At 48.6% G+C, this 25,951-nt stretch overlaps 3 protein-coding genes across 7 annotated transcripts in view; 2 read left to right on the top strand and 1 right to left on the bottom strand.

Annotated features, from left to right (window-relative positions):
• Window positions 1-132: 132 nt before the first annotated feature.
• Window positions 133-7,333, top strand: sil1 (SIL1 nucleotide exchange factor). Of its 2 annotated transcripts, none has more exons than XM_088931683.1 (10): window positions 133-390; window positions 936-1,120; window positions 1,624-1,759; window positions 2,133-2,241; window positions 2,809-2,920; window positions 3,159-3,347; window positions 4,380-4,501; window positions 4,919-5,015; window positions 5,458-5,622; window positions 6,033-7,333. In XM_088931683.1, the coding sequence occupies exons 2-10, from the start codon at window positions 1,037-1,039 to the stop codon at window positions 6,393-6,395; spliced, it is 1,377 nt and encodes a 458-aa protein (XP_088787809.1). In that variant the 5' UTR covers window positions 133-390; window positions 936-1,036; the 3' UTR covers window positions 6,396-7,333. The 2 variants fall into 2 exon arrangements, with proteins under 2 accessions (XP_088787809.1, XP_088787808.1); XM_088931682.1 differs by having other exon boundaries at window positions 3,156-3,347; window positions 6,033-6,792.
• Window positions 6,923-12,609, bottom strand: LOC148821356 (trypsin inhibitor ClTI-1-like). Its single transcript, XM_088931684.1, has 4 exons — window positions 12,389-12,609; window positions 9,562-9,602; window positions 8,273-8,382; window positions 6,923-7,066 (listed from the first exon to the last, which is right to left on the bottom strand). The coding sequence occupies exons 1-4, from the start codon at window positions 12,435-12,437 to the stop codon at window positions 7,006-7,008; spliced, it is 261 nt and encodes an 86-aa protein (XP_088787810.1). The 5' UTR covers window positions 12,438-12,609; the 3' UTR covers window positions 6,923-7,005.
• A 7,261-nt stretch (window positions 12,610-19,870) lies between these two features.
• csnk1a1 (casein kinase 1, alpha 1) overlaps window positions 19,871-25,951 on the top strand; it is a 33,690-nt gene continuing 27,609 nt past the window's right edge. For 2 of the 4 annotated variants that reach the window (XM_088933471.1, XM_088933470.1), the window contains exons 1-2: window positions 19,871-20,717; window positions 21,138-21,244. In XM_088933471.1, the coding sequence (XP_088789597.1) occupies window positions 20,595-20,717; window positions 21,138-21,244 (230 nt within the window). In that variant the 5' untranslated portion in view covers window positions 19,871-20,594. The remainder of the gene's footprint in view (window positions 20,718-21,137; window positions 21,245-25,951) is intronic. The other 2 variants (XM_088933469.1, XM_088933468.1) reach the window with 1 other exon arrangement.

Below are 25,951 nucleotides of genomic sequence, written 5' to 3'. Positions count from 1 at the left end.
TATGTGTTTCCCTGACTGGCGGCACAGGAAAAACACGTGTAAGTATAGCAAAGCGATTAGCCAATCAGATTGCAAATCGAGCTCTTCCGCTCTGAAGCCGATTGGGCCACATCATTTGAAGACGCGGTGGGCGGGGCCAAGAAGTGCCTCTGGTCAGTGTGCTGATTATTTTCCGGACGGTGTGTTGAGACTGTGTATCATAGTTTACTGAAAATGCCAGTCCTGATTCTGACAGGCTAGTTGATTTTTTTTTAAATACAATTAATAGGTACAGAACCGGACGCACAAGAAAGCAGCAAGTCCTAAATAACAAGAAAATAGGAGCTTTACATCACCGCAGTTTGTAAAGTCGTCGTTACACCTGGCACTGCTCTCGAGAGACTTAAAAAGGTAAAAACATTTGTAACACTAATACAGTGCGTAAAGTACTGACTGGCAGCAGATTTATGATTAGAACTTACTGCCTTTGTTGTACAAATTCCAAATTAAGATATCAGTATATCAGATGATTTCAGAACTGATAAGACTCCTAAGATATATAATTGACAACTGAAGACCAGCTAAATACTTGTGTTGTGGCGGTTTCTTGCGAAATGAAAATGAAATAACTAAACACCTAACTGCTTGACCGTATTTAAAAAATGATGACGAAATGTTTTGAAAGGAAGCTTATATACTGCGAGAACACCTGGGCATACCAGGTTTGCAAACAGCAATGCAATGCCAAGTTATGTATAGGATGTATATCTTTCATGCAAGGATGACTGTGCGTGATGATGACGTTACAAACGCGCCCGGGTTACCTTTAACAAAATCCATTATGACAACTGAAAGAGTATTAAACACGCAAATTGAGAGGACCTCCAGTGAGCGTTAGGAACCAATATCGCATTTCAAAATAGTATATAAAAAAACAACTGTTCTGCTCGCTACAGCAAACTGCAGCGTTAGCGCTGGAGCTGGGACATTCCGAGTCTCTGCAGCGGCGATTCTGTCCCGGCCGGTACCCGACTCTTGGACTTGTCTGGGTGTCAGAATGACAGGCTCCGGCGGCTGGAAGACAGCGTTCCTGCTCCTGTCTGTGCTGTGTGCCCACCTCGCCCAGGCTGACAGCGGTCAAGTATGTAAACCGCCCATTGTAGCTCGATGTAGGTGGAGAAAGATGCAAGATGCTGGTTATAGTGTTCCTGCTTACACCTAAGTTATGGACAGAGGCCATCGTTCTATAAATATCCGCAGAGTCCAGCTACGGTCACATGAGCAGCTTTGCCATGGAGATAGAGTGAATGTACACACCACCAGGCTCACAATGGAGCAGCCACAAACCCAGGCTAACCTGGGGCCCTGTCCCACAGTTCTGTGTTGCTGCCTTTTCATATAGACGGGGCTCTGTTTAACTGTGAAAGGGAAACACGTTTTAAAGCTTTGAGATAATGTTCGTTAATGTTGTGGCTGAATCGACTAAAGTGCACGTTTAGCTGCAGGTGTTCAGCTGCAGAATGTGACTGTCGCATTCATCTCCGGGTCTCTCTTCCTGGATAAGAGCCCTTGTGTCTCGGCCAACCTGCGGCTCTGTGATCGGCTCCCAGGCCTGTGTCTCAGCCGGCCTGTTTCCCTCACTAGGCGCGCTCTGCCCTGACGGTGGTGGACAGCTCTGAGCCCAGTGACGAGGCAGAGGAGGCCCCGGTGGATGAAGATGTTGACGAGGAAGATCTGGAGGTGTTCCAGCCCACAGACCAGTGGCAGTCCCTGCGGCCAGGTACTGACTTGGTTCTGGGCTCTGGTGCTGGAGCAACCCTGTGTGTTTGGTCCAGGAAGAGGACCTTTTCCTTCTGCGTACTGTCTGCAGTATGGTGGCCAGAGGAAAGTGTGCGCTGCATGTGTTTGTTGACTTCAGAAGCTTGTCTGTTGTGGGAGAGAAGACTGCCTCCGTGTACCTGACAGCGGCTTTCTGAAAACCTTGGTAACTTGGGAGTTTTGCACCAGTCCTACAAAGTATAGGGAACAAAAACCAAGGAGAAATGTAACAATCCACAGGGAATGGAGTTATTTGGAAGCAGACTCTTCTGTTTGTAAAATGCAGGCCAGTTCGACAGTTTGCTCATGACAGGCCTGTGTGTCTGTGTCCCCAGGCCAGGCAGTTCCTGCAGGCTCTCACGTGCGACTCAACCTGCAGACAGGGCACAGAGAGGCCAAGGTGGACGACAGCAGTGGGCTCAAGTACTGGACGAATGGTCAGAGGTACCTGCCAGCACTAGCAATTTGATTCATTCGTCCATTATTTTTTTTCATGCATCTCTTTTACTATTTTTCTTTTAATGAAAAGAGTCTGTATTTCATTCTCCCAGTTTGCTGGTCAGCCTGATTAGAGAACTTTGCTCCACCTCTTCCTGGGGGACATGCCTGCTTTCCCAGAATGCTGTGCTGCTGGCCCATCCTATTCTCTTTGTGCTGTGAGACAGAGCCTTAGGCCTGAGACAGCTTGTTCTTGTAATCCCCTCTCCAGGAGGAGGTTCTCAGGGCAGTCTCTTCCTGCCAGGCTCCCACATAGCTTGGCCAAATGTGTGCCCCACCCCCTTGGCGGTTTCAAACTCCCGCTGAGTGATGCCAAACCGAGATTTGAGAACCTGAAAGCTGTTTGGCCCAGCCTTCTTGCACTTCTGTCAAGAGCTCACGACTGTATTCCTTTTTTATGTGAATTTCAATGATTATACAGAGGTGTTGGGACATCTCAGAGCAAAGTGAAGACATGCTCCATTGTTCCTCATAGGCACAGTCCTTAGAAGCACCTCTTTTCTCCTGTGCCAGGCAGGGCATGGTGAATACAGAGGCCCCATACTTCAGCAGCAAGGAGCTCAAGGAAGCTCTGAAGAAGTTTAAGGAGGAGGGAGTGGAGCCCATCGACAAGGAGAGAGAGAAGGTGGGGCTCCGAAATTACTGTTTCTCATCATGGCTGCTTGGAAACCAAGCCTTAATCGTGCTTGGGTGCAAGCAGGGAAATTGTTGGTTCCACATTTTGTGAGAGCACATGGAATAGTTAAGATGGCATATGTTCTGAACAGAGCACATGAAGGGGAGAGGATAAATAAACTGAAGGTTTCTCACTTCATCTTGATTTAAAAGAAATAATTAATTTGTGAATGTATGTGTGAGAGAAGGAAGAGGCAGCCGTGCGAGCCCAGTACCGCCCCCTGGAGGAGCTGAAGAGGGACATGGAGCAGATGAACATGATGGTGGAGACGGACTTCCAGGTGATGACCCGTCTGGTGCGCCAGTTCAACCGCTCGGAGGCCACGCTGGAGGAAAGGGTGGCCGCGCTGCTGGACCTGGAGTACCTGGTGCACCAGGTGAGTCCCGGGGGGCCGGGGTACTGGGGGGCTAGCCTGTGACACCCCAGCACGCGGTCTGATGGCAGTGGGGAGCTCTTGTCCAGGAAGAGGCCAGAACAGATTCAGACGAAAGGAGGCCATTCAGCCCAATTAGTGCAGTGGGACGTTAGAAGCTCATCAGTCCCAAGTATCTGAAAGAAACCGGTGCATCGGCTTCAACAATATGGTTGGACAGCTTGTTCCAGACTCCCACAGCATTCTTAAGTGTACAGTAGATGCACTTTCACCTAGTTTCCACTCACATCCTCATGTTCGTATTTCCCTGTTCGCTCTGAAGAGGTCTGCTGCGCTGACTTGTCTCTTCGACTGCTCTCTGGGCTGATGCCAAGAGTGGTCTCTTGTGCCAAGAGTGGTTTTTGATCTGTCTCGGCTCGAGCTGAAGAGGGAGTGTGTTGTCCGATTTCTTCCCCACGATTTCAGGTGGGATAATAAAGGATCCCACTGCACTACAGCTGACCTGTATGGTTGGACTGTAATAATTGTACATTGTGGAACAGTGGAATTAGATGCAAATACACATGGAATCACGAGTTGCATATTCTTGTGGATGACAGTACCCACCAGAGAGCATAGTGCAATCCAAGAAGATATATATTGCCAGCACTTGTTGCCTACACTTGCCCATGTACTCATATGTATGAATCCCAAATTGCATTGCTTCATAGTGCACGTTTCAGAAGACACGGTCCTTTCAGTAGTCCAGCTGAACTAATAAGCTCCTTACATGCCCATGATCTGTCTACAGCAGCTGTCCTCTGCAGGACAGTAACAGATGTGGTTTAGTGCCATTTAGTTGGATATCTGCTTCGGTTTATGTCAGGTTTGTACTCTAGGGGCACTCTGCAGAATCTTTCCAGCTGAGCAAACATTCTGCAGCGTGTCCACATCTATGTAATGGATTATCAGGATCTTAGTGCATGCTTATTCACAGTAAAGAGGTTCCCTGCTGGTCCTCCTGGCTGAAGCTGTTCTCCGCTCGGGTCCCCGCAGGTGGACAATGCCCAGGACTTGGTGTCGATGGGCGGGATGCAGCTGGTGATCGACAGCCTGAACAGCTCTGCGCTGCAGCTGCAGGAGAGCGCTGCCTTCGTCCTGGGCTCTGCCGTCTCCAGGTGTGGCCACGAGACCACATTCCCCACAGAACCCCTGCATCGCAGCCCGGGGCCGTGCAGAGAGAGATCGTAGTAACTAGGAAGCTAAAATAGTTGATTCATTATTAAACACGGGTATCTGTACTGGTGGAAAGCTCTGAAAATGTCCCTTATGTTTATTTATGCAATTAAGATCCACCAAACCAACTTAAATCTTTTAGCTCATGAAGTGTGTGTCCTTTAACACCCTGTTCATTCTGATGTGCTGAATTACTTTCTTAGCCCAAGATGATGGTTTTTCTGTGTTGAAAAGCTGTGTCTGTTGGGGGAGGGGGGGGATGAGAATGAGAAGCCCCCACAAGGGAAGGAACAGGTGCTGGTGTGTTTCGGGGGCTCAGTGCTCATGGGGTTGACCCCTGTGCGGCTCTGTGTTCGCAGTAACCCCAGGGTTCAGGTGGAGGCCGTGGAGGGGGGCGCTCTGCAGAAGCTGCTGCTGCTGTTGGCCACTGACCGGCCCCTGTCCGTCAAGAAGAAGGTAAGACACGCCCCCTGCAGGTGGCCTGCTCCCAGCATGCCCTGCAGCCCAGCCTGCGGAGCGACAGGCTGGACTCTGAAGAGTCTTCATTCCTGAGCCCCACCTCATGTGCTCGGGGGAAATGCTTTGATTTCTATAAAAGGTGTTTATGTCTTGATGAATGACCTCTGCAGTCAGTATCAGCGCTGAAAGACTTAATCTTAGACTTAATAATCAGTTTTCTCTCAATTCGTGTGCAATCACTTTCTGTATTTGTGTGAATGTCTTATTGTCTGAAACCACTGTCCCTGTCCTGAGGGTAAGAAACAACACCCTGCCGACGTTTTAAAGAGAAATTGCCATGGCAGCGCCGTCCCCTCCGAAGAGTTTTTGAGGGCCAGCCCAGCCTGGGGCTCGCTCGGTTCTGTCTGTCCCTGAACGCCGCCGCGTCCTGTGTTCGCAGGCGCTGTTCGCCGTGGCCGCGCTCCTGCGTCACTTCCCCTTCGCCCAGAGGCGCTTCCTGCTGCTGGGGGGCGTGCAGGTGCTGGGCGAGCTGTTCCGCGCGCCGGGGGGCACGGCCCTGCGCGTGCGGGTCGTCACCCTGCTGTACGACATGATCGTGGAGAAGGTGAGGCGCAGAACATCCACACATGGGGGGCAAATGTCAGCCCCCCCCCCCACATCCAGATATGGATCAGATCCTGAGTGATGCAGGTCAAGGCTGCTGTGGCTCTTTTTTATGGCTTCTCTGTTTCGAGCTTGATGTTTATTATCTGCTTATACTGTACCTGCATGGCATGTTCCTGAAAAGAAACGTTTACTTTCAGCACCGAAATGGGACCAGTTTCCAGCCTTGTTTCAGGAAAACCTGTTTGTATGAGCTGAGCAGTGTCTTTACAGCTGCGTACCCTCAGTTTTGTGAAATGTGTGTGTGCATAAAAAACAGTGCCTGCAATGCTTTACGCGGGGGAAAAAAAAAGATAATTTTTCTGTAAAATTATATATTTTTTTGCCCGGCTTCCTTTCTCTCCATCTCAGGAGCTGATCTCCCAGGCCGGCCTGGACCCTGTCCCGGACTCCTCTCACCAGGAGCGGCTGCGGCAGTACGCCAAGGTCTCTCTGCTGCCCCTGCTGGCTGAGCAGGGCTGGTGCGGCCTGGTCCCGGAGCTGCTGAGCTCCCCGGAGCACGACTGGCGCGAGAAGGCCCTGCGCACCCTGCTGGCCATGATGCCTCACTGCCGGGAGCTGTACCGCCGGGACAGCCGGCTGGCGCGCTCGCTGTCCGCCTTGCAGGAGCAGTACCAGCAGCTGGCTGAGGGCGAGCGCGGGCTGGGCGAGGAGGATGGCTACTTCGGGGAGATCCTGACCCTGCTGGACACAGTTCTGGGGGGAGTGCGGTGAGAGGGCCTGTTCTCTCCTCTAGGGCGGCGCAAGCGAGGTGGCTGCCCGAACGCCCCGGATTAACAGCATGTGACTGCTAGGTGTGCACACACAGGTGTGGAGTGGAGTGCTGCACCTTTCACCCTCCTGCCCCCTGAATGCACCTGTCTGGCCAGAGCAGGGCGTAATAACCACGTAATAAACCCCCACTCTTCGTACTCCCACTTTGCCGTGAACTGTGTTGTATCGCTGCTCGTTCAGGATGCATCTTGGCCACCATTCCTCTTGTCCATTCGGGTGACCGTAACTTCACATCCATGAAGCCCAAAGAGCTGGACTCATCTGCATTTCCCTCCTTCCTTAATTATGGACACATCACATATTTATATTAAAGGCATTTCTGTAAGAGCGATAAAAATGTTGCCTATTGACTCGGGGGACCCCCTGGACAGTCTGCTAAGGACCCGCGATTGAAAGCTACCATACGCAAATATTCCTCCCCGTTATCCGGCGACAGTGGTGCTGTAATGAGACACAAGGACAGCGCGGCATGCTAAATTATTTTATTTGCAGCAGCTGCTGCAGCTAATTCCATGGCCTTGCTGATCGGGTGGGACTTCAGGCCCACTTCTCAGGCGGGGGGCACCCCACACTCCCCTTTGTATTGGATTTGGATGTTCGTGTTTCTGATCCTGCAAAGCAAGCACACGAGCAGAGTCGGGTCACTGAGGAAAGCCGATAGTGATCAAACGTGCCGCCTGTAGGAGGTCATTGGATAAAATGTCAGATAAATCAGTGGGTTTTGCAGGATATTAGATTCCCCAGCTGACAAGAGTAGCAATACAGTTTGTTTTTATTAATCTGATCCTTGTGGGCCTGTGACTCTCTAAGCACATTTCATTTGGACAATACAAAATGTGTCATGATGGAATTAAAAAGAGCTGCTCGGTACGCTGAAATGTTTTGTCATCCTCTCAGATTTGAAGCAAACTGTTTGAACTATTGTCTCTGAAAATGCTTGTTGCAAATTACAGGAATTATTCAAAGAGGACACCATACTGCCAAACAGAGTAAAGACCGCAATATTGAACCAAGTTAAGAGTAGTGATCACAGCTCATCAAGAGAGTTTGTGAGAATCTCCTGCCCTGTGCAATCTGACCAGCACATACACTCAATCAGTGGGATACAGTGGGACCCCACACACTACAGGCTTGGGAGTTTTCAGAATCCTCATTGTTTACTCAGGGGCATGTTGTGCTGGCAAGTTAAATGTTTTGTAGGAGATTTATAGCAGCGAATGGGATTAAGGTGCTTTGTTTCATGCGTTCAAGGTGACCACCTGTTGCCCTGTCGCCTTTTCCCACCCTAGTTGAACATTACTCGGTGCTCCCTCTCCGAACGAGGTTTTCTCCTCCGAGACTCCAGGAAAACTGTTTTCAGCAGTAGTCCACTATTTGCCCCTTTAAATTTGAAAGCCTGATCTTTGCCACAAGAGCGGCAGAGCGGGTCAGCTCACTGCTGCAGCCCTCGTATCGGCGCGGGTGATGCGTTTCCTCTGCGCTGCCTGCTTGCTGTTGGGCTTTCCTGCCCTGCGGGTCCTGCAGAGTGAGCGCTGTACGAGCGGCTCTCTGGTCTCTCTGATACGCAGCGTGACCCCAGGGAGCTGGGGATACGAACACACAAGCCCAGCGGTGCTCAAGAACCCCGGCTTACTGGGCTAGAGTCCATGCTGCCTGGAGCACATTCAAATCTGCAATGCCACTTTTCTTCGCTCCTGGAGGGCACTTATATGAGGGCAGAGCTCTAGAGGGTAACTTGCTACGGTCAGGAGAAACAACGCGCCCAGGTCATGGTAAGGCCCGACACGCGTGCCTGTGCGGGCGGCTCTCGGACTCACTTGTTCTCGGCGCAGAGCACGCACTCGGTGGCGTACGTCTTTCCATCGCTGCCGCACACCGGGTCGAACTCCCGGGAGCACGCCGGCTCGGTGTACTTCTCACACTGGGGCTGCGGGGACAGAGACACGTCACAGGCGCTTGCACGGCGATCACCCCTACTCAACGGCAACATTCACCCCTCTGTGAGACCCCGAGGTGTTTGTGTATCCTCTGTTTCATGGTTGGCACCTTGTCCGGAGTGATGCCTTCTCCATATCAAGCCTGTTGACATTAATCCGAACCCTGACCACAATTCTCACAGAATACCCCCTGCTGTTGACGGACAACAAGATAAAGAGGGACGGAGGAAGGTTTCACACAAAAACCCTCCGTTTAGTATTTTGATCCTGCGAGGCTTGTAGAACGCAACGTATGTGAATGTTAGTCAGGGATTCTATCCTCTTATATTGCTTTTTTGTGTTTTGTATGTCTTTGCTGACAAAATCATACAAGTTAGACTGTAGGCTATTGAGGAAGGCACATAAATTATATGAAATAAAAACTGGATAACATGGGCAATTAAAACTTACATACTACAGTATTCAAGACGGATAGTGTTGTTTGCCTTTTTTAAATACTACAGAATTGAAAAGTTGTCTCATGGTAGAAAAAGCAAAGAGTATTTAGTAAAGGTGTAAGATTTAAGCATTTGGCAGTGTTTTTGTTAGAGTAGTTTTGCAGGCTTTTGCACACTGACTGTATGATTTTGACTTCAATCCCCTCATACAAAAGTGACTTTTTGGACTTTCCCGTCTTTGTGCAGTAGAATCCATCAAGCACTGGACTGCTCACACGCTCGTGGGGAACAGCAGCTGGGTTTAGACCAGTGGGAGGCAGGCTAGTTTCACCCTGCTGGTGATGTGTGGTTACAGTATTGCAGTGGTGATCCTGCTCAGAACGAGAGGCTCCGGATCAGCCATCAGGGGTCTGTGCTTGTGTGAGGAGCCAGTGGTGTGAAGAAGCCATCTGTGTTGATTATAACTGAACCCCTCTAAGTCAGACTCCCATACAACAGAAACTCTTTTTTTCTTTTTGAATTTCAGTTAAACACCTACACAGTCTTGCTATGTAGGTGCTATGAACATGAAATGGCTCTTGTTTTAAACCCCAATTCAGAGCACGACTGAACTGCTAAAAGCATTTCGATCAATGCCACAGTGTGGCCAATACCCTCCTTTCAAAGGTGTATTTCACATTTACACTCCACTGTGCCTCGGGAAAGAAGCAGGGTGTCGGAACAGGTGCTCACCTCCTTCAGCTGTCCGGGCTGCTGCTCAGATGAGCCGAGTTCTGGAAGACACACATTTCAGAAAGTTACAGCCATGATGCTGAGCACAGCTGGCTCTGTCCCTCCTACCCAGAACGCAGTGCCACTGGAGACCGGCTTTAGCACATAAAGAAGGAAATGAGCAAGGCGTAATTAGACCAATCATCATCACATCACTTTCTTCATTTCTTTTTTATTAAATACGCAGAAATATCTTATTTTCATTTCCTCCCATGATGCATTTCTTGGAACTTGTGCACTGCAGCGCATTGCAAAATCACAACCACAGAAATAGTTTGTGTAACTTTGTGTTAACTTTGTTAAATAATAGAAATAGTTTGTGTTCACTTTTCCTACAGTACGCTGCCCTGTTTTGCAATACGCTCTACCAGCCCTTTAACATTCTGCAGTGTTCTCTGCATATAATTCGCTGTAAAGGCTTAGACACACATTTGGATACACGAATAAATAATATGGGTGAATTAAAGCAAAACCAGTGACTTGCAGGCTGCCCCTCATCAGCAGAGCTTTAAAGGAAGCAGAAAGATTGATATCTGTAAAGACCTTTTTCATGTGATCTGACCTATCTGGGGTATTTTAATTTGGAGTATTACCATACCGGACCCAACTAGGGGACGGACATTTGTCACACAGCCCTGGGGACAACTGGCCACCTTCTGGTGCTCTAACCCCACGAGCACACAGCAGCGCTGACGCTGTCACCAACGAGCTTCTGGAGCACCTGAGACACTGGGCTCGACAGGACGTTCTGCTGACTGGACCGCCCATCCCCATTCCAGCAGAGCCATGCACTGTTCCCCCCCCCCCCCCCCCTCCCCGGACGTGGAAGATGATTCAGGTCAGTGGCGTAGGTATCGACGGGACCGTCGGGAAGGTGCTGCGGGGGACTGACAGGGAGACGCGGGGAGACGGTGACTGGGCTGCTGGCGGGCGTGCAGGTGGGAGGGCTGGAGAAGCGCGCGGCAGGAACAGGGATCGGCTCCCACTCACCGCGCAGCATTGAAAGAGCGCTCCCCAGGGAGAGCGAGGCACGCCCTCCGCGCGGATCGCCTCTCGTGGTGAAACCCCTCAAGGCCTCTATTACTCCCCCCCTCTCTCCTCGTCTGGTTTCCCATTGTCTTGTTTCCCTCTCCCCAGCTGGTGTGAGGAACAGGGACGGGCGGCTGACAATGCCCCCTGTGAGAGGCTGCTGCCCGGCCTGCTCTCTCGTTTCCTGCCTGCTCCATTGTTCCCAGGTGCAGGGCTAACTGGGACAGCAGCCTCACCGACCTCATTCCCACCGCTGCAGTGTGACAGCCTCTGAGCCGCAGCGGGGCGGCGGATTGCCTGCACAGTGCCTGCAGTTCCCGAGAATTCCTGACAATCCCTGCAATTCCCGAGAATTCCTAACAATTCCTGCCATTTTCCAACAATTCCTGACAATGCCTGCAATTCCCGAGAATTCCTAACAATTCCTGCCATTTTCCAACAATTCCTGACAATGCCTGCAATTCCCGAGAATTCCTAACAATTCCTGCCATTTTCCAACAATTCCTGACAATGCCTGCAATTCCCGAGAATTCCTAACAATTCCTGCCATTTTCCAACAATTCCTGACAATTCCCAACACTCCCTGCAACTCCTGTAATTCCTGACGATTCCCAAGACTAGCCAGGGAAGAAATGGCTGCCAGCCACCGTTCCCTCTGCTCGCACCCACAGGTTATGAAATCAGCGCACATAGGAAACCGAACTGCGCACAAAAAATTAAATTCCCCAGAAAATATACTAATAATTAAACAAACATGGTGGTCAATTGAAAAATGCTAAATTGACCACATCAGACTGGCTGCGAGAGGCCCAACTTGGCTGTGTGCATTATTACTGCTACTCGATCATCGATATCTGTGCTCTCGTAGTCTCAAACCTTACTGCTCATGCCCGCTGAATCGCTGTCCCGGTCTTTTGGATCTCTATGCTTCTATGAGAATGGCTAAAATAATTTCAGGTGTACAACTTTACACACACTCAATTAAGTGTGCAGAGGTTTTTGTCACTGGGGAAAAAATGTGCACAATTTGAAATTTTTGCGCGCACAGGCCATTCAAAATTAGAGGGAACATTGCTGCCAGCCCCTCACTGATGAATCTGATTATTAGCTCAATGGGGGGGTCAGATGAAATCATTCAGACGCAGCTGGAAGGAGACTGAGCAGACGGAGTGTGCTCTGGGCACTGGAAGATGAAGGACTATTGACCAGGTGCTCGACCTTCGGGGAAACCACAAGGCAGGAAGTTGAGAGAGCTGGAAAACGCTGAAGGACAAACCAGAGCCCCCACCTCACTCTTCAAATCAGGGCTCCCCTCCCCTGTGGGCCCCAGCCTGTCTAACTTTGGATTCGTGGTGTAACTGAACCCTTGCTTCAGCCGCTCATTTGCCAACTGAACTGTTTTCCGGCGCTGAAATGGAAGACTTTGCATTCCTAAGCTCTTTGAAAACTGCAGCTCTTTCCAGGATGAGGTAATCCGCGTGGTGTCCTGAGCCGGCGATCGGTTCAGAAAGAGCCAGGAACCCGCCTGGAGGGAAGGCAGGAGGGAACTGGACGGAGAAGGACTGTGGCGGGCAGAGGAATTTCAGCGGAGGAAGGACAGATCAGCCCGAGCACGAGCCAGAGGAGAGAGGTAGGTGCACAGGTACACCACACCTCAGAGGCTGGAACCTGAACAGCGTGCAAAACTAAAAAAAAATAGATGCTCAAGGAAACAATTCGGGGTGGTTGGGGGGTAGATAAGAGAGTAAAGTAGACTCACCGGCGAAGCAGATCAGCACAGAGGCGAGGGAGAGGAGGGTGAGCTTCATGGTGGCTCTGGTAGCTGTGTGTGTCTGAGTGCGACTGTGCAGGAGCTCGCTGTATCACTCTCTCTGCCTTCAGAGCCAGCCTGCCTCGCCCGTCTTGTGGCAGACTGGCTCTGATCAACAGCAGCCTCGAGGTCACGTCACGCTCAGACAAAGCGCACAGTGTAGAGGGGCAGGGGAGCTTCTGGATTGCTGCAATAAATAAACTGCTGGTTCCCAGGTGTTACCGAGTTACTGGCTGGAACATCTAGCAGGTGAGCAAATAGAAAGCACCCCTCACTGTTTTTTCTTCCCAGACGCCCTATTGTTACTTCTGGGCTTTTCATCTTTACCTAAGTGGATGTTTTTACATTTCTTCAATGCCTTTTTTCAATATTCTTCTTTGCTCACGTTCAGCACACTGAGATGTTTCGCAATTCTCAGAGTGGGTTACCTGAGAGAAAGTAAGTGCCATTTTGTGGCACGTCCATACAGCACACCTGAAGTGTTCTCTCTCCTCGTTGGGTTTGAACCAGCGGCCAGCTTTGAAACACGAACCGCGCTCTTTAATACACTGCAGCGGCCAGGAGGTGGAGCCATCGAGTAGTCTGTAGAGATCTAACATAACCACGATGCCTTACGGTTACCCGGACTGGACAGTGTGAATAAACGGCATCACGACGAAATTGCGACGATGGTGCTCGAATAGTGAAAAGGTTTGTCAGTAATAAAATAAACATTAACCGCTCGAGTCGGTTTTCAGTATCTATATGCCTGTATATTTATCGAGACGGTTTTGCCCATTCGAACTGAACATTTTCCTTGAATTTACCCCCCCAAAACACACACTCGTCGGAGGTCACCGCGGATAGCGGTAAGGGGACCGAGGGGACGTGACTGCGTGGGACGCCTGTCCACGGCTAGGATAACCCTCCAGCAATGCTAGTCCCCACTCCCCACTAACACAACTGGGGCAACTGGTTTGTGCTGCACCACACCAGCGCTGCCTTACGGACCCCAGCATGTGTCCAGGGCCACTTAATCAGGACTCACTTAAACCTGCTGGTGTGTCTTGTTTTTTTTTTTTGCACTGTTTCTGCCTCAGGTGTAACGGAAAACCTACGAGCAAACGGGGGGGAGGACATCTACAGAGTACACCCCCAAGCTCACAGCTGATCCTAGACTCGGCAATTATCCGCACCTCATCGTTACCATGTGTTATATTTTCAGCAACTGCCGTATTTGGGTTGTTACGGCAGGGAGGAGTTTAGTCTTTTTTTTACTAATTGCCATATAGGGAGAACGGAAGTAACATCCGCCGGAAGTGATGTATGTTTAGAACGCGCTGGTGGTGCCGAGATCCTTCAGCTTTGTCTAGAATAAATAATAATAAAGACAGACATGCTCTGGGTCATTTCTGTACATATCTGTAGGAAATACATTTATACCATTTGGAGGCTATAAACTCTGACTTGATCCGATTAGAACCTGGGGATCGATTGAGAATGATCTGAATGATTATCAGAATTGGCACCGACCATGAGAAAACAGTATGGAAACTGTATTAACGCATTAATAATTGTATGGTTATACAGTATTACAATTCCATGAATATCGACTAAAAAAGTTACCTTAGAGCTACTTCCTTCATCCGCTAACCATGTGATAAAATTGAGCTCGGCATCAAATGCCCTTATTCGAGTTCAAAGAGATACCAATACCATTTAGTCGAGCTAGCTCGTATGAATTCGCTCCTTCATAAGTGCATTTTGGATTTTTGTCTGTCCAAGACCCCCCAGAATTGTATGTTGTCTAAATGGAAAAAGATGTATTGGACTTTCGCACAGAAGGGACACAGTGCAAAAAAAGCGAGACCATCGCTTTCCAGGAGTCCGCGGACTTTCTGACCGGAGATTTGCACGTTGCTGCGAGATCGACAGCAAGAGTCTCTGTGGTGAATAGGTTTCTACCTCAACCCATCCTGCGAAAGCAGTAGCAGAAAGAACAGACTCAGACAGCTGTCCAGTTACTATTTCGTCTGGAGGATCAGTGTAATACAGGGTTGTACAGTACTGACAATAAAGTTGCTAATATAGGGGCCATTTTAAAATAATTCGGGTGGGGAGCTGCGTCAGCATGAGTAGGCTGCAAGGGAACAAGTAATAGGTTTATTCCATGCTGAAAAAAAGAAGAAAGAAAACACAACGTTTCGGCCGTGGGGCCTTCTTCAGGTGTGACCCGACATAAAATCAACATAAAATCCTCACACAGCATGGAATACACCGATTACTTGTTCATTTTAAAATAATGCAGACTGAACGTGAATAATTTAAATATGCAGTTTATTTCTTGATTTTTTTTTTGGTAAGACTGATATTTAGTCGTTAATAGCATAACTAACAATAAACATTTCTGTAAAAACTCGGCGCACCGTTCAGTCTCCAAGCTACTTCAATGCTGCTTCTAGAGACTGATGGCTACCCTGATCACTGTTATTTACTGCGTTATACTTTCGATACGTGCGAGCAGAAACGGTGACAAGGGGCCCTTTTTAAAGAAAGCTGTTACTCGCTGTACTGTGAAACCAAATGACCTTATTACCGAACCACAGAGAGACCGGGGAGCTGCGGTAATGTCGCAATGAGGTTCACTCGATTCTACAGACATTGGTCAGCAATGAGCAGCACTTAATCAATGGTCTGAAGCGGATTCTGTTTTCACGGAACAATGAGCCGCAGTTATTTCATCAGACAACGAGAAACGTGGCTCTGCACATTTCCACGATATCAGTCCTCCGCTTAATGGCGTTTTTATTTTCTTGGAAGAAGCGCTCCTCTGCTTATTCTAATCATGTCTCTGGGACGACTGCGGAATAAGCCCATCGCACTGCCGCCGCCTGTAGCCTGACAGGCCCAGCGTTTAATGCGCTTGTCGGTCGGAGGAAAAACTAATGAGAGCCCTGATGTGGAACGGATGAAGGAAAGGGAAACTTGGATTTTCAAATCCATGCGCATTGAAGCTCAGCAATAACCGCACGCCATCCCTCAGCGGTTAAACGGCTGTCAAGGTCCTTAACATACATTTCCGGTTTTAAAAAGCTTATGTTTAAGTTTTACTTCGGTTCTTTTAAGATTCCCAAATGTCAAAAGCTATCCTTAAAGCAACTTCTATTAATTGCTTGCAGCTATATTAAAACTGGCATGCTCCGGAATCTGGAAATCACTCAATATTGAGGAGAATCTGCTATCCGAGACGCTACTGTTCCTCAAACCTTAGATGTTAGCGAGTGTTGTCTTCCTGTTTTTAGTCCTCATCTGGAACAGTGCTTTCTCCTAAGTGAAAAAAGAACACCACCGTTAAACTATGTAAAACAACTTGCAAATTGCTGAAGAGTTCTTGACTCTAATGTCTATTTAATGACAGTGCCGAGCAACAGTAGTTTTTGGAGAGAACAGGCGCAGTGCCTACCCGCTGTCAAATATCTCTCTGGTCCTTTCCATCAGCTCAAGTAAAAGCACATTATTATTAATAATAAATCAGTTAGCTGACACTTGGAAAGCGACAGGAGGAGATCTGTGCATTAACAGTTGCAGTGGCAGACAGGGTGTCTTAGCTACAAGCTTCACTTCAGTGTCTCATCCAACAGTACCAGGAGGAGTTCAGAAAGGCACCTCAGGGTGACACACAGCAGGTCACGAGCTGAGCCAGGGGCTTCCTGCCGACAAAAAAAAAAAACCCTCCTTCTTGACCTCTGGGGGACTGACAAGCCTGCTGTCCGCCTGACAGCTCTCGATTTTAACCACCCAGGAGATTCTTCACAGGGAAGCAACGTTCTGTCCATGGATGTTGTCTTAAAGCCCGGTTGGCGCTCCAGCTGGGAGGATCTGTGAAAGATCTGCGGAGAGTGGCCCGACAGGAGGAAGTCCGACCTGGCACTGATGCCCCCCTCTGACACAAGAAACCCCCTCACTGTAACTGACCACCTCCAGCCCATACCCCCACTCATCTTCTCTTCTCCAGGGCTGCGTGGCGTGGGGTCACGTGCTTCCACTGGGCAACAGCAACCGGAACAGATCAATGGCTCCCTCAGGGACGGCGTGACCCCGCACAGAGCTCAGGCCCGGGCTCGTGCGTCCGTCTGCTGCCCGCCAGGCTGGTTGGTCGGGAGATTTGTTGTTTTGTAGCTGTTGTTGGTTTTGCAAACAGGAGCTCCGGTGTGCCTGGACCCCTGTCACTACAGTCGCCACTCCAGGGGCCAGTGTGGCCGAGGGGCTCTGGGCCCTGCACACGGGCTCAGACACGCAGGCAAACTCTCTCACGCACCCGAGAACACCCGAGTGTTTTAATAAAATTCTAGTTCTGGAAAACAAAACACCGTGTTACGATCTGCAGACGGTGAGATCCCGGGTAAACGATCTAATTATCAGTGGTTTTGTCCAGTACAGTGTTATAATGAACTTGGTACAGTACTTCAAAAGTAAAGAGAACCCATGGTAAACCTAGCACACTCTAGCTTTTTACCTGTAGTTTATGACAAAGCAATGAGACCAAAAACAACACTGATATATGCTATTAACACTTATACTATATAACCTACATATACTCAGCCACACTCACAATTTCCACACCCCTCTCCCTGGGTTTGGACTCTCATTCTCTCCTGCTTTCTGCCCAGTTCCTCCCTGCTCCTTCTCGCCTGCTGTCTTCTGTCCTCCTGGGGCTCTTTTTATCTGCAGCTTTCCCTCTCTCCCTCTCGCCTGAAGAAGGCTCCACCGCCGAAAACCTTCTTTCCTTCGCCAATGAGCGGGAAATGAACCCTCACCAGAATCACCACAGCCAGAATCGTGGCTGTGCCTTTTATGAAACAGGGTTTTGATGTGTCATTAGCGTCCAGTCCATATTGTCATGGCACTCTTGGTCATGAGCTTCACTGCAAATGATCTGTGTCAACTAGATAAAATAATAATCACACCTGAAGAAGGCTCCACGGCCAAAACGTTGTGTTTTCTTCTTTTTTTCAGCATGGAATAAACCTATTACTTGCTCCTTTGCAGCCTACGCATGCTGACGCAGCTACCCACCTGAACTAGATAAAATAATGACACTTAATAATGTTTAGGAACGAGAGGAGGCCTTTTGGTCATTCCAGCCCGTTTGGGGGCTAGTAGCTCTTAGCTATGTGATCTGAGGGTCACGTTCAGGTGATCAGGTCCAGCTGTTTCTTGATATGTATCGTAACAAATAGACTAGCTGCACAACCACACGCTTTTCCCCTCGTAAAATGGATCCTCGCAAAAAAACAACAAGATTGTGTTTCGGGAGGGGTGTCGCTAGATGGCGCCACGGATCCATGCGAGCCCTCCGCTGGAGCATTGCAGAGACGCTGAGGCGGCGTCCTCCATTTTGAACATATTTGGGTCGGCCGTGACACGGCGATCTCCCTGGTGAACTGTTCGTGTAGCAAGGCAACCCGTTGGATGTTTAATTAGAATCGAGTAGAGGGTTGGAAGTTACTTATCAGGTGCTGTGGGCAAAATAAATAACACTCAGAGACCCCACTTTAAAAAAAAAATCTCTTTCTCTGGTTGACATCACTAACACGGTTGGGCTTGCCGAAAGAGAAGTGGGAGCTTTTTCCTTTCCACCCTGTAGCCATGTTGTACAGCAAAACCCGCACGTAACCGAGGCTGGAGACGGGCCTTAAAAAGCGACACGGTTATTTACGCACCTAAACGAAGAGAAGAGTATTTTCCTACAGATTTACCGACTGTCAGTAAATAATGAATGATACTGATAAGAATTAACTTTAGCATTTTGGTCCCAAAGTGTTTTAGACTTCTTCTTCCACTGAAAGTTTGCACACGCCTGGAACACACAGATGGAGAAGTAAAAAAAAAAACGCTTCACCAATTAAAATTAATTAAGATTAAAGAGCCCAGATTGCCACCTACTGGTCCACTGACGCCACATCTAGCAGCGACCTGTCGTTTTCAAGAGGCCTGCTGTCCCAGGACTGACCTGCCCTGGCCCCGATCCAGCGAGCGGTCGGCTTTGGAGCTGAAGAGGGTTTGTAGCAGAACTGCAGCAGTGCGGCGAGGGCCGAACCGCCTCAGACCAGATGAGCGTTTAATCGTCTATGCCTCTGGCCAGCGAGGCCCAGCCATGAGACCCGCCGGCACCGAGGCCCGCCAGCTCTCAGGACAGGTGTTTGAGGTTTGTTTTCAAGGGACGTTCCAAAGGCGTGTGAAGGTCACCCTTCTTACCTCGGGGGTATGAAGACGAGGACAGGGCAAAACACCTTTGCACAAAGGGGTGTGGGAGGAGGGAACAAGCTCCCCTGCCTGTTGGTCGTGCCCCGAGATGCACCTTAAACACCTGGGCGAAGTCCGAAAATCCTATCAGTAACCAAACACATGAGATGGGCTAAAATAAACAATTACAGTCGGTTTAATTGTTTAATTGATTAGTCGGGGTGGAAGAGAGACCGGAGGACACCAGGACCTCCTGGGTCTTATGAGTCCCCTTGCGTTCTCATGGAATAACCGAGAAGTCATCAGAAGGATTCAAAACCCTTTTAAACGGCTTTGGCTCTGGTAGTCAAAAGATTTAAAGCTACTTTACTAACGGTCATTATCATAGTGAAGCTTAAAATCTGCCAGTGCTGAGAAGCAGAAAGGAACGAGGTACAGTCAAGGAAGTCATGAGTTTAACAGGGGTGGCCGAGCCCAGGTGCGAGGCCTGCTGCTCCTGGCGAGAAGAGTTTGCTCTCCACACTGGATCGGCCCGGAGCAGAGGGACTTACAGACCAAGTTACTCCTGCAAAAAAAAACGGGGAAAGAAGTATATATATATTTTTTTTTGATCCACACGTTTCACGTTTATACGCACGTTTATAACCCTCAGAGGAACGAAGTTTATTCGTCTGAAACGGAGAACAGGAGGCGTGTGTTTACCCAAAGTGTTGCAGGAGCGGGCAACAGGCTGCCAAGCCATGTAGTTGAAAGGGATACCCCGGCTTCTTTCGAGAAAACACCGCATGAGACCCCCATCGGTCAGGTACTAACTTGCCAACAGGCTGCATGGCCTCCTCTCGCTTTTTAATCTTTTTTTAGGGTCTCATTCTGTGTTCCCTACTGTGTAGTTCTTCATAGTGAATGTGAAAATGCAAAGCCTTCTTACCTTAAATGCTGTACATTACAGCAGTATTACACAGAGTGTGAGGCTAAGGGAACATTAGGGGAAATGACTGCGAAACCAGGCCAGCAGCGGTGGAGGCGGGGCGTGCATCACGTAACGGGGCAGCCGAACGTGGGAAGCGCGCACGGCACACGCCCCCCCCCCCTCCTTTCCTGACGCTGACGTTCTGGACGCTGCGCGCTCCCGCGAGTCTGCGACGTCACCGCCCCTCCCCCCTCGACCGCACGCTCTCTCGCTCGCTCGCTCATCCCTCCCCTCCCGAGTCAGAGTGTCTCGCTCGGTGTGTGCGCTTAGAAGCCGATCCGCCTCGAGACCGACAGAGGGACGACAAGATGGCGGAGTGAGTGAGCGAGCCGCGCTCGGGGGGGAAGAAAGCCGCGCGACTCCGACAGAATTTCCCAGCCAACGGACGGGCGACGAGGGCCAGGCCCGCCGGAGAGGAAGACGACACGGCCGGTCGCTCCGATTAACGGCAAAAAAACCCAAAAAACCCGTCGCTCCTCGATCCAGGACGCCGCGCTGCGAGAAAGCGTCGATTAATTGAGGGGGAGTTGTTTTTTTTTTTCCTCCCCCCTTTTCGCTGTAGTGTCCTTTTCGCTACCAGAAGAGACTGGTCTGAGGCGGGGGGGATACTCGGGACAGACACACTCGGAAAGAGAGAAAAAGACGTCGGGAGAGACACCCAGCCCCGCCAACAAAGACCTCGGCTTTTATTCACTCCTCCACACCGAAAGCCGTCGCCTCGCAGACCCATGCTGTAAAGCAACCCCCCTCCTCCTCCTCCTCCTCCTTCCGAAATATTTTTTCCCCTCTTCTCTTCAGTTGCCTCTGTCCCTTTCCCTCCGTCCTCGACGCGGTAGGCTGACGCCCGTCGGCGGGACCCTTTTTATGTTCTGCTAGCGAAGAGGCGGAAAAGGGCGGCGGATCGGTACCCAGAATATCCTCTCTCTCTGTCTGCCCCGGCGCCCACGGTCTGCGGGGGACATGGCCAGCAGCAGCGGCTCCAAGGCCGAGTTCATAGTCGGTGGAAAATACAAGCTGGTTCGGAAAATCGGCTCCGGCTCCTTCGGGGACATTTACCTGGCCATCAATATCACAAATGGGGAGGTAAAGGAAATGTTCGGGGAGAGAGAGGGGGGGAAAAAAAAACAACAACAGCCCGAGAGATAGAGATATACTCGAGTTATTTCGCGTAGCACTGGGAGGGGGACAAACAAACAACCAACCCCCACGAAACTTTAGCTCTCGGATGGGTTGTGGGTCTCTGTAATGTTAACGTTTGTCCTTAGCCGAGACGCGAGTTAAAATGTCGTGAAGCTGCTGCTGCTGCTGCCGCCCCGGAGGCGAGTCGAGAGGGGGGTCGATAGTTGATTTCTCTCCCGCAGCTGCCGGACAGCAGCTTGCTTCGCAGATAAAAAACAAAACAAACAAACAAAAAAAAAAGAAGCAGCAGCAGCGATTTTTTCGTTCGTGGGGTCGACTGGTGTTGGGGCTTAACGGCGGCGCCTCTCTTCCGTGTGCTTTCAGGAAGTGGCCGTGAAACTGGAGTCCCAGAAGGCCAGGCACCCCCAGCTGCTGTACGAAAGCAAGTTGTACAAAATCTTGCAAGGAGGCGTCGGGATCCCCCACATCAGGTGAGCGAACCGGGCCCGGGTGGGGGGAGAGAGGGCATCACGTCGTCTCCGGCCCGGGCAGACCCGGCCGAAAGCGCAACCGTGTCTCCCGGGGGCGAGAGAAGTTGCCAACAAGTTGCGTGTCGCTGTGCTTGGGGAAGAGGGGAAGGAAGGGGGGGGGGTTGTAATACAAGCCGTGATTTGCCTTTTTAATTGGTGCCCCGAAGTGGTCGGGAGAGACGTGTCGTGCCCGCTCGCTGTCTACTGAACGTTACCGGAGCACCCTCGAGTCTGTGGCTCTGCTAACCTACCTGTAAGAGGAAGGAATTTAAAAAAAAATCCCCACGACTGTTCGGGTCTTAATAAACGGGGGATGCTAGAGGTCGGTTAAGTGAAGAGCCTTAAGGGGGTTCGGGAGGGTTTAACGGGAACATTTGGCGTCAAACCCCCCCAACATTTTCGTGGCATTCCTGGCCTCTCCTCTCTGCCTGCAGTTGGGGAAAAAAATGGCCGCTCCTCTTTTGTTGTGTTTGTCCCAACATGTCTTCCTGCTCTGCTAGAAAATGGCGGCCGGGTGCGAGTGAAAACAACTGTGGAGGGGCCTGTGGGTATTGTTCTCCAAGGTGACGGCGAGCCCGTCTGCACACACACACACACGGGCACACAGCTGATCTCGTTTCTACACGCTTGCTTTCGTTCTGCTGAAGCAGGGGTGTTAGCAGACGTCACTAGCAGTTGTTTTACAAGCAAAGAGAAATACATCGATTTTAAAAGTCGAATTGAATTTCGGAACTGGTTTTAGGAAGTAAATTCATCCTCGAAGCGTTTTTTTTTCTTCTTGTAAGCCCTGACTGCATCATGGGGTGTTTTGCAAGCCTTTCTCTTTGAGAGGACGTGACAGTCTAGGTGTGTAAGAACGTAGTGACGCGTTTTGTGGTGATGTCGACTGGTATTGGTAGCAAGCTAGCAGAAAGCCAGGCAGGAGAGATTTTTGGATTAAGCCTGGTTTTAACAGACAGTCACCTTCATGTGAGGATAATCTCAAAAGTGCCTGCTTGTTGTGTCTCTACACAGCTCACTTGTGTTGTGATTATTAGTGTTTCTGTAATTGGGGAACTGCGCAGGTTGTGTTTCAGGTTGGTGCTGCAAGCCTTTGGATTATGCATGAGGTGGTGTTTGTCACTACTGCAGAATCAGGGCTAGGTGAGTTTTGCAAAGAACCTGCGAGCCTTGGGGTGAGTTTTTAAAATACGCAAGGCTGCAACCTTGCGTGTTATTGAGATGATTGACAGTGCTGTTTTGGTTAAGTATTTAAAGTATTTAAACCCATTTACCTTATTTTAAAGTGTCTTTCCTTTCCACCTAGTGAGAAGCCTTGGACTAGGGGATCTGTTGTGCTCCTTTTCTCAGTTATACTCGACAGAATGTCAGTTGAGGTTTTGCACTGTTGGTTGGACCTCTTGTAAAGTGGAAAGGGGCTCAGGATTTGTAGCTGGATCTACCAAATGGGCTAAATGAGCTGAAATGACCTTCTCTCATTAATAACAGTTATGTGATTGAGAGTTAACAATTAGTGTTGACAAGTTAGCCAGTTCTCAGACACTTTGTGACATTTCTTTAAATGGGTGTTAAACCATTTAAAGAAGAACATTTATCTAGTGTGTTGAACAGAAGTCTTACTGAGTAAAAAAAAACAGCACCCATAGCAGTCCAGCTGTCCTTAAGAAGTGTACAGAGTCAAAATGAAGCACTGTTAAGACACTATTGCATACAGCAAAGTCTCACGCTTCACAACCCACAATTTTTTCTATCCCCCTGTACAGCAGTACTGCCGTCTTGGAAGTATTTTTGCTGATAAGGACTTGGTGCTGCTGTTGTCAAATATTATGATTAAGGAATGCTAGTGCACCCCCTCACAAGAAATCTCCCAGTTAAATGAGCACAATGAGATGAATAGATTTACGCCCTGTTACAACTTTTAAGTAAAAACCTTCCTCTTTAGGGTTATTATTCTTATTCAAAGAACACCTATGCCAAATTTAAAAAATAATCCCTATGTTCTCCCTGTAGGGATTATAATGACGTTTCTCATGTCCATGGTGTGTTCAGGGTCATTTGTGTTTTGTTATAATGTTGCCTAGATGCAGCCTGCGCTGCAAAAGCTTGTTAGTGTTAGAGGGGTGACAAAAGAATATTCAATGCTTGATGCAATTCAGATCTTCAACATTTGAAGAAACTGTATCTTACAGTTTTCAGTGCACACTCTACACAAGGTGAATCTCCATACCAATAAAAAAAAGCTTTTCCCTCTGGTTTTGCTGTTTGGAGCTCCTGCCTTCTCCCATTTGAGCTCTGAGTTGGAATGAACTGTGTACAGCAGCTCCCATCCTTAAAACGCCAATGGCCATCAATGTGTCTGCAGGCTGTAGTGGATAGCTGGCAATAGGGCACTAGTGGTCAGCGGCTAAGTGATGTTTTTCATGTTCTGACTCAAGAATAATGGTCACATCTCAATTGTCTTCCCTCTATGACCTCTCCGTGGACAACGTGGATGAGGTATCACCGGGTAAAGACTGTTTTATCCGCTTGTGACATTTGCTGAAAACCCCAATTCCTGAAGATTGCTCTCGGGCAAGTTTATTGAATATTTGACTTAATATTGATGTTTGTGTTAGGCGTCTTGTGACCTTTACATGGGCGCACGTAAACATTTAGGGGCGTATTCCGTTTTTCTTTTTTGCGGTTTTTGTTTTCCGAGTTAATGTCTCAGACATTACAGCTGTTTGTGGTGAGATCTCGCTGGGTGATACAATTCTCAGCCTAAGACCGCTGAGGCTCGGGGACCAAAACAGAGGTGCATCATTGCCCACAGGAAAACATCAGCAGGTGATCAACGTGACAGATTTCAGGTGCAAAATAAATAGCGGTTTGGGAGTGAAAGATAACTTGTGAACTTGATCAGTTTCTCCATTTTTAAATATCTGAACGGGAAGTATTTTCTTAATGCTCAAGTGCACAAGGTCTAATTGAACCGCATGGCAGATTTGTCAGTTCATTGTAGTTCCTTGAGGTCTTGGAAGAGTGTGTGGAGCTCGAGCAGCATGCAGCCTTCACCTGTGTCCCCTCACTCCAAGGATATTATCCTCAGTGAAGGTCCATATATGTTTGATAGCATTAAGCAGGAAGAGGATGAAGGCCTTGAGTGCAGGTGGTTTATCTTTGGCCTTTGAGCCCAGTTTACAATCCTGACTTTCAAAATGGCACTGCCTTTAAAAGGGTTGTTTGTTCTTGCACATAAAAACAGGTGTTTCTGCACACTACTGTCATTTCAGTTTTCTCTGTCACCCTCAACTTTCTGCATTTTAAGTTTTTCAGCTTCCAAGGTCAGGTTGTTGCCTTTCTGTGGCCAAGAATAGTCTTTCATTGTGATTTGGGTGTAGATCGTTATTTAACCTTTTTGCTTAACGTTTTAAAAGCTATTTGAATCCACAAAACAGACTCTGAAGAATGCACATGACAGAATTTGCTTTTCAGCTATTATTAGATCCAGCATCTGCTCCTGGTGGGGCACAATCTTGTTAAGTGGCTGGGGGTCTCAAATGGATTTAGTTATGAATGAGAGAAAAAGGCTCCTTTGCATCAAACCTAAGTACACTACAGCACACATGCGTGGTATGGGTTAGTGGCTATGAACCAAGTCCTAGAGTGTTTGTAAATTATTTTGATTGATTATACTTGAGGACAGACTATCAGACTGTGCTGCTTATTCCACCATGATTTGTGAATATTTATCCCTTTTTGTAACAATACCTGTTTTCCTCAAGCTACATAGCCATATAGTTAAAGGTGATATCCTGTTTTCCTCCAAGAAACAGCTGGATAGGATCCTTGGACCAATAGACTGCTGACTACCAGATGGACCCAGTGGCCCCCACTTATTTGTAACCTTGTTGTGTTCTTAAAGGCACATTTAATCCTTGAACGTTTATGGTTCCAATAAGGAAGTCTCTTGTTTCCCCTGCCTGGGGGTAAGCACTTCTAAATGTTTGCTGTTGCTGGTATTGAGTTGCTGTGCCATTTTAAAAGAGGCCTGGTGCTTTATTTGGCAGTGTTAGGCCAGAGTGCATGCGTCGTGGTATTTACAGCCGTGACAGGACAAGAGAGAGATCTTTAGATTGTGTAGACAGCCCGGTGGGGTGTGCTACATTAAACGTTAATCTACCGTCTCATTTTTGGTATTTGAGAATTTTAGATGAGTGTAATCATTAGAAAATTTGTGTAAATATTGAAAAAGGGTAATGATACAGTAAAATTGGATTTTAAAATTCATTAGCAAATAAGATATGCACCCACCAGAATCATAGATTTTATGTCCTGTACTGGACATTAGATGCACACTTCATACATTGACATGGGTAGCTGACCCAGGACAGGAGGAATAAGCAGGAATATTACTAAGTCTGCTTTTGTTTTTTCTTGAAACAAGGCATTAATCCTTTGGTTTTGTAGACTTTAGGGATTGATTCCATACTGTTTTCCCTAAAGTAGGCACAGGTATTTTGCAGATGCCATTTATAGAAAGCTGATTTCATACTCAGTCACAGCACTCCTTGCAGTTGTATTTTTAAAGTAGCAGTGTTTATCAGGTTGTGTGTACATGAAATCAAGAGTAATGCACATATTGAAAGTTGTGAAGTGTGCTTTGATACAGAGTGAAGTGAGACTGTA

This window comes from Atractosteus spatula, chromosome 14 (assembly GCF_055471065.1).
Source record: "Atractosteus spatula isolate fAtrSpa1 chromosome 14, fAtrSpa1.hap1, whole genome shotgun sequence".
Taxonomy (NCBI): domain Eukaryota; kingdom Metazoa; phylum Chordata; class Actinopteri; order Semionotiformes; family Lepisosteidae; genus Atractosteus; species Atractosteus spatula.
Note: the sequence above shows the minus strand (reverse complement) of the source record. Positions and strands in the feature narration are given on the sequence as shown.

What these genes read in the sequence shown, in the direction of transcription:
- LOC148821356 (XM_088931684.1), bottom strand. Translation starts at nt 12,437, where the DNA reads ATGAAGCTCACCCTCCTCTCCCTCGCCTCTGTGCTGATCTGCTTCGCC. An exon ending in AGCCCGGACAGCTGAAGGAG is followed by an intron (nt 8,383 to 9,561) that starts GTGAGCACCTGT and finishes CTGTCCCCGCAG; the next exon opens with CCCCAGTGTGAGAAGTACAC. An exon ending in GTGCTCTGCGCCGAGAACAA is followed by an intron (nt 7,067 to 8,272) that starts GTGAGTCCGAGA and finishes CTTGCTTTGCAG; the next exon opens with GATCAGAAACACGAACATCC.
- sil1 (XM_088931682.1), top strand. Translation starts at nt 1,037, where the DNA reads ATGACAGGCTCCGGCGGCTGGAAGACAGCGTTCCTGCTCCTGTCTGTG. An exon ending in TACTGGACGAATGGTCAGAG is followed by an intron (nt 2,242 to 2,808) that starts GTACCTGCCAGC and finishes CTCCTGTGCCAG; the next exon opens with GCAGGGCATGGTGAATACAG. An exon ending in TGGAGTACCTGGTGCACCAG is followed by an intron (nt 3,348 to 4,379) that starts GTGAGTCCCGGG and finishes GGGTCCCCGCAG; the next exon opens with GTGGACAATGCCCAGGACTT.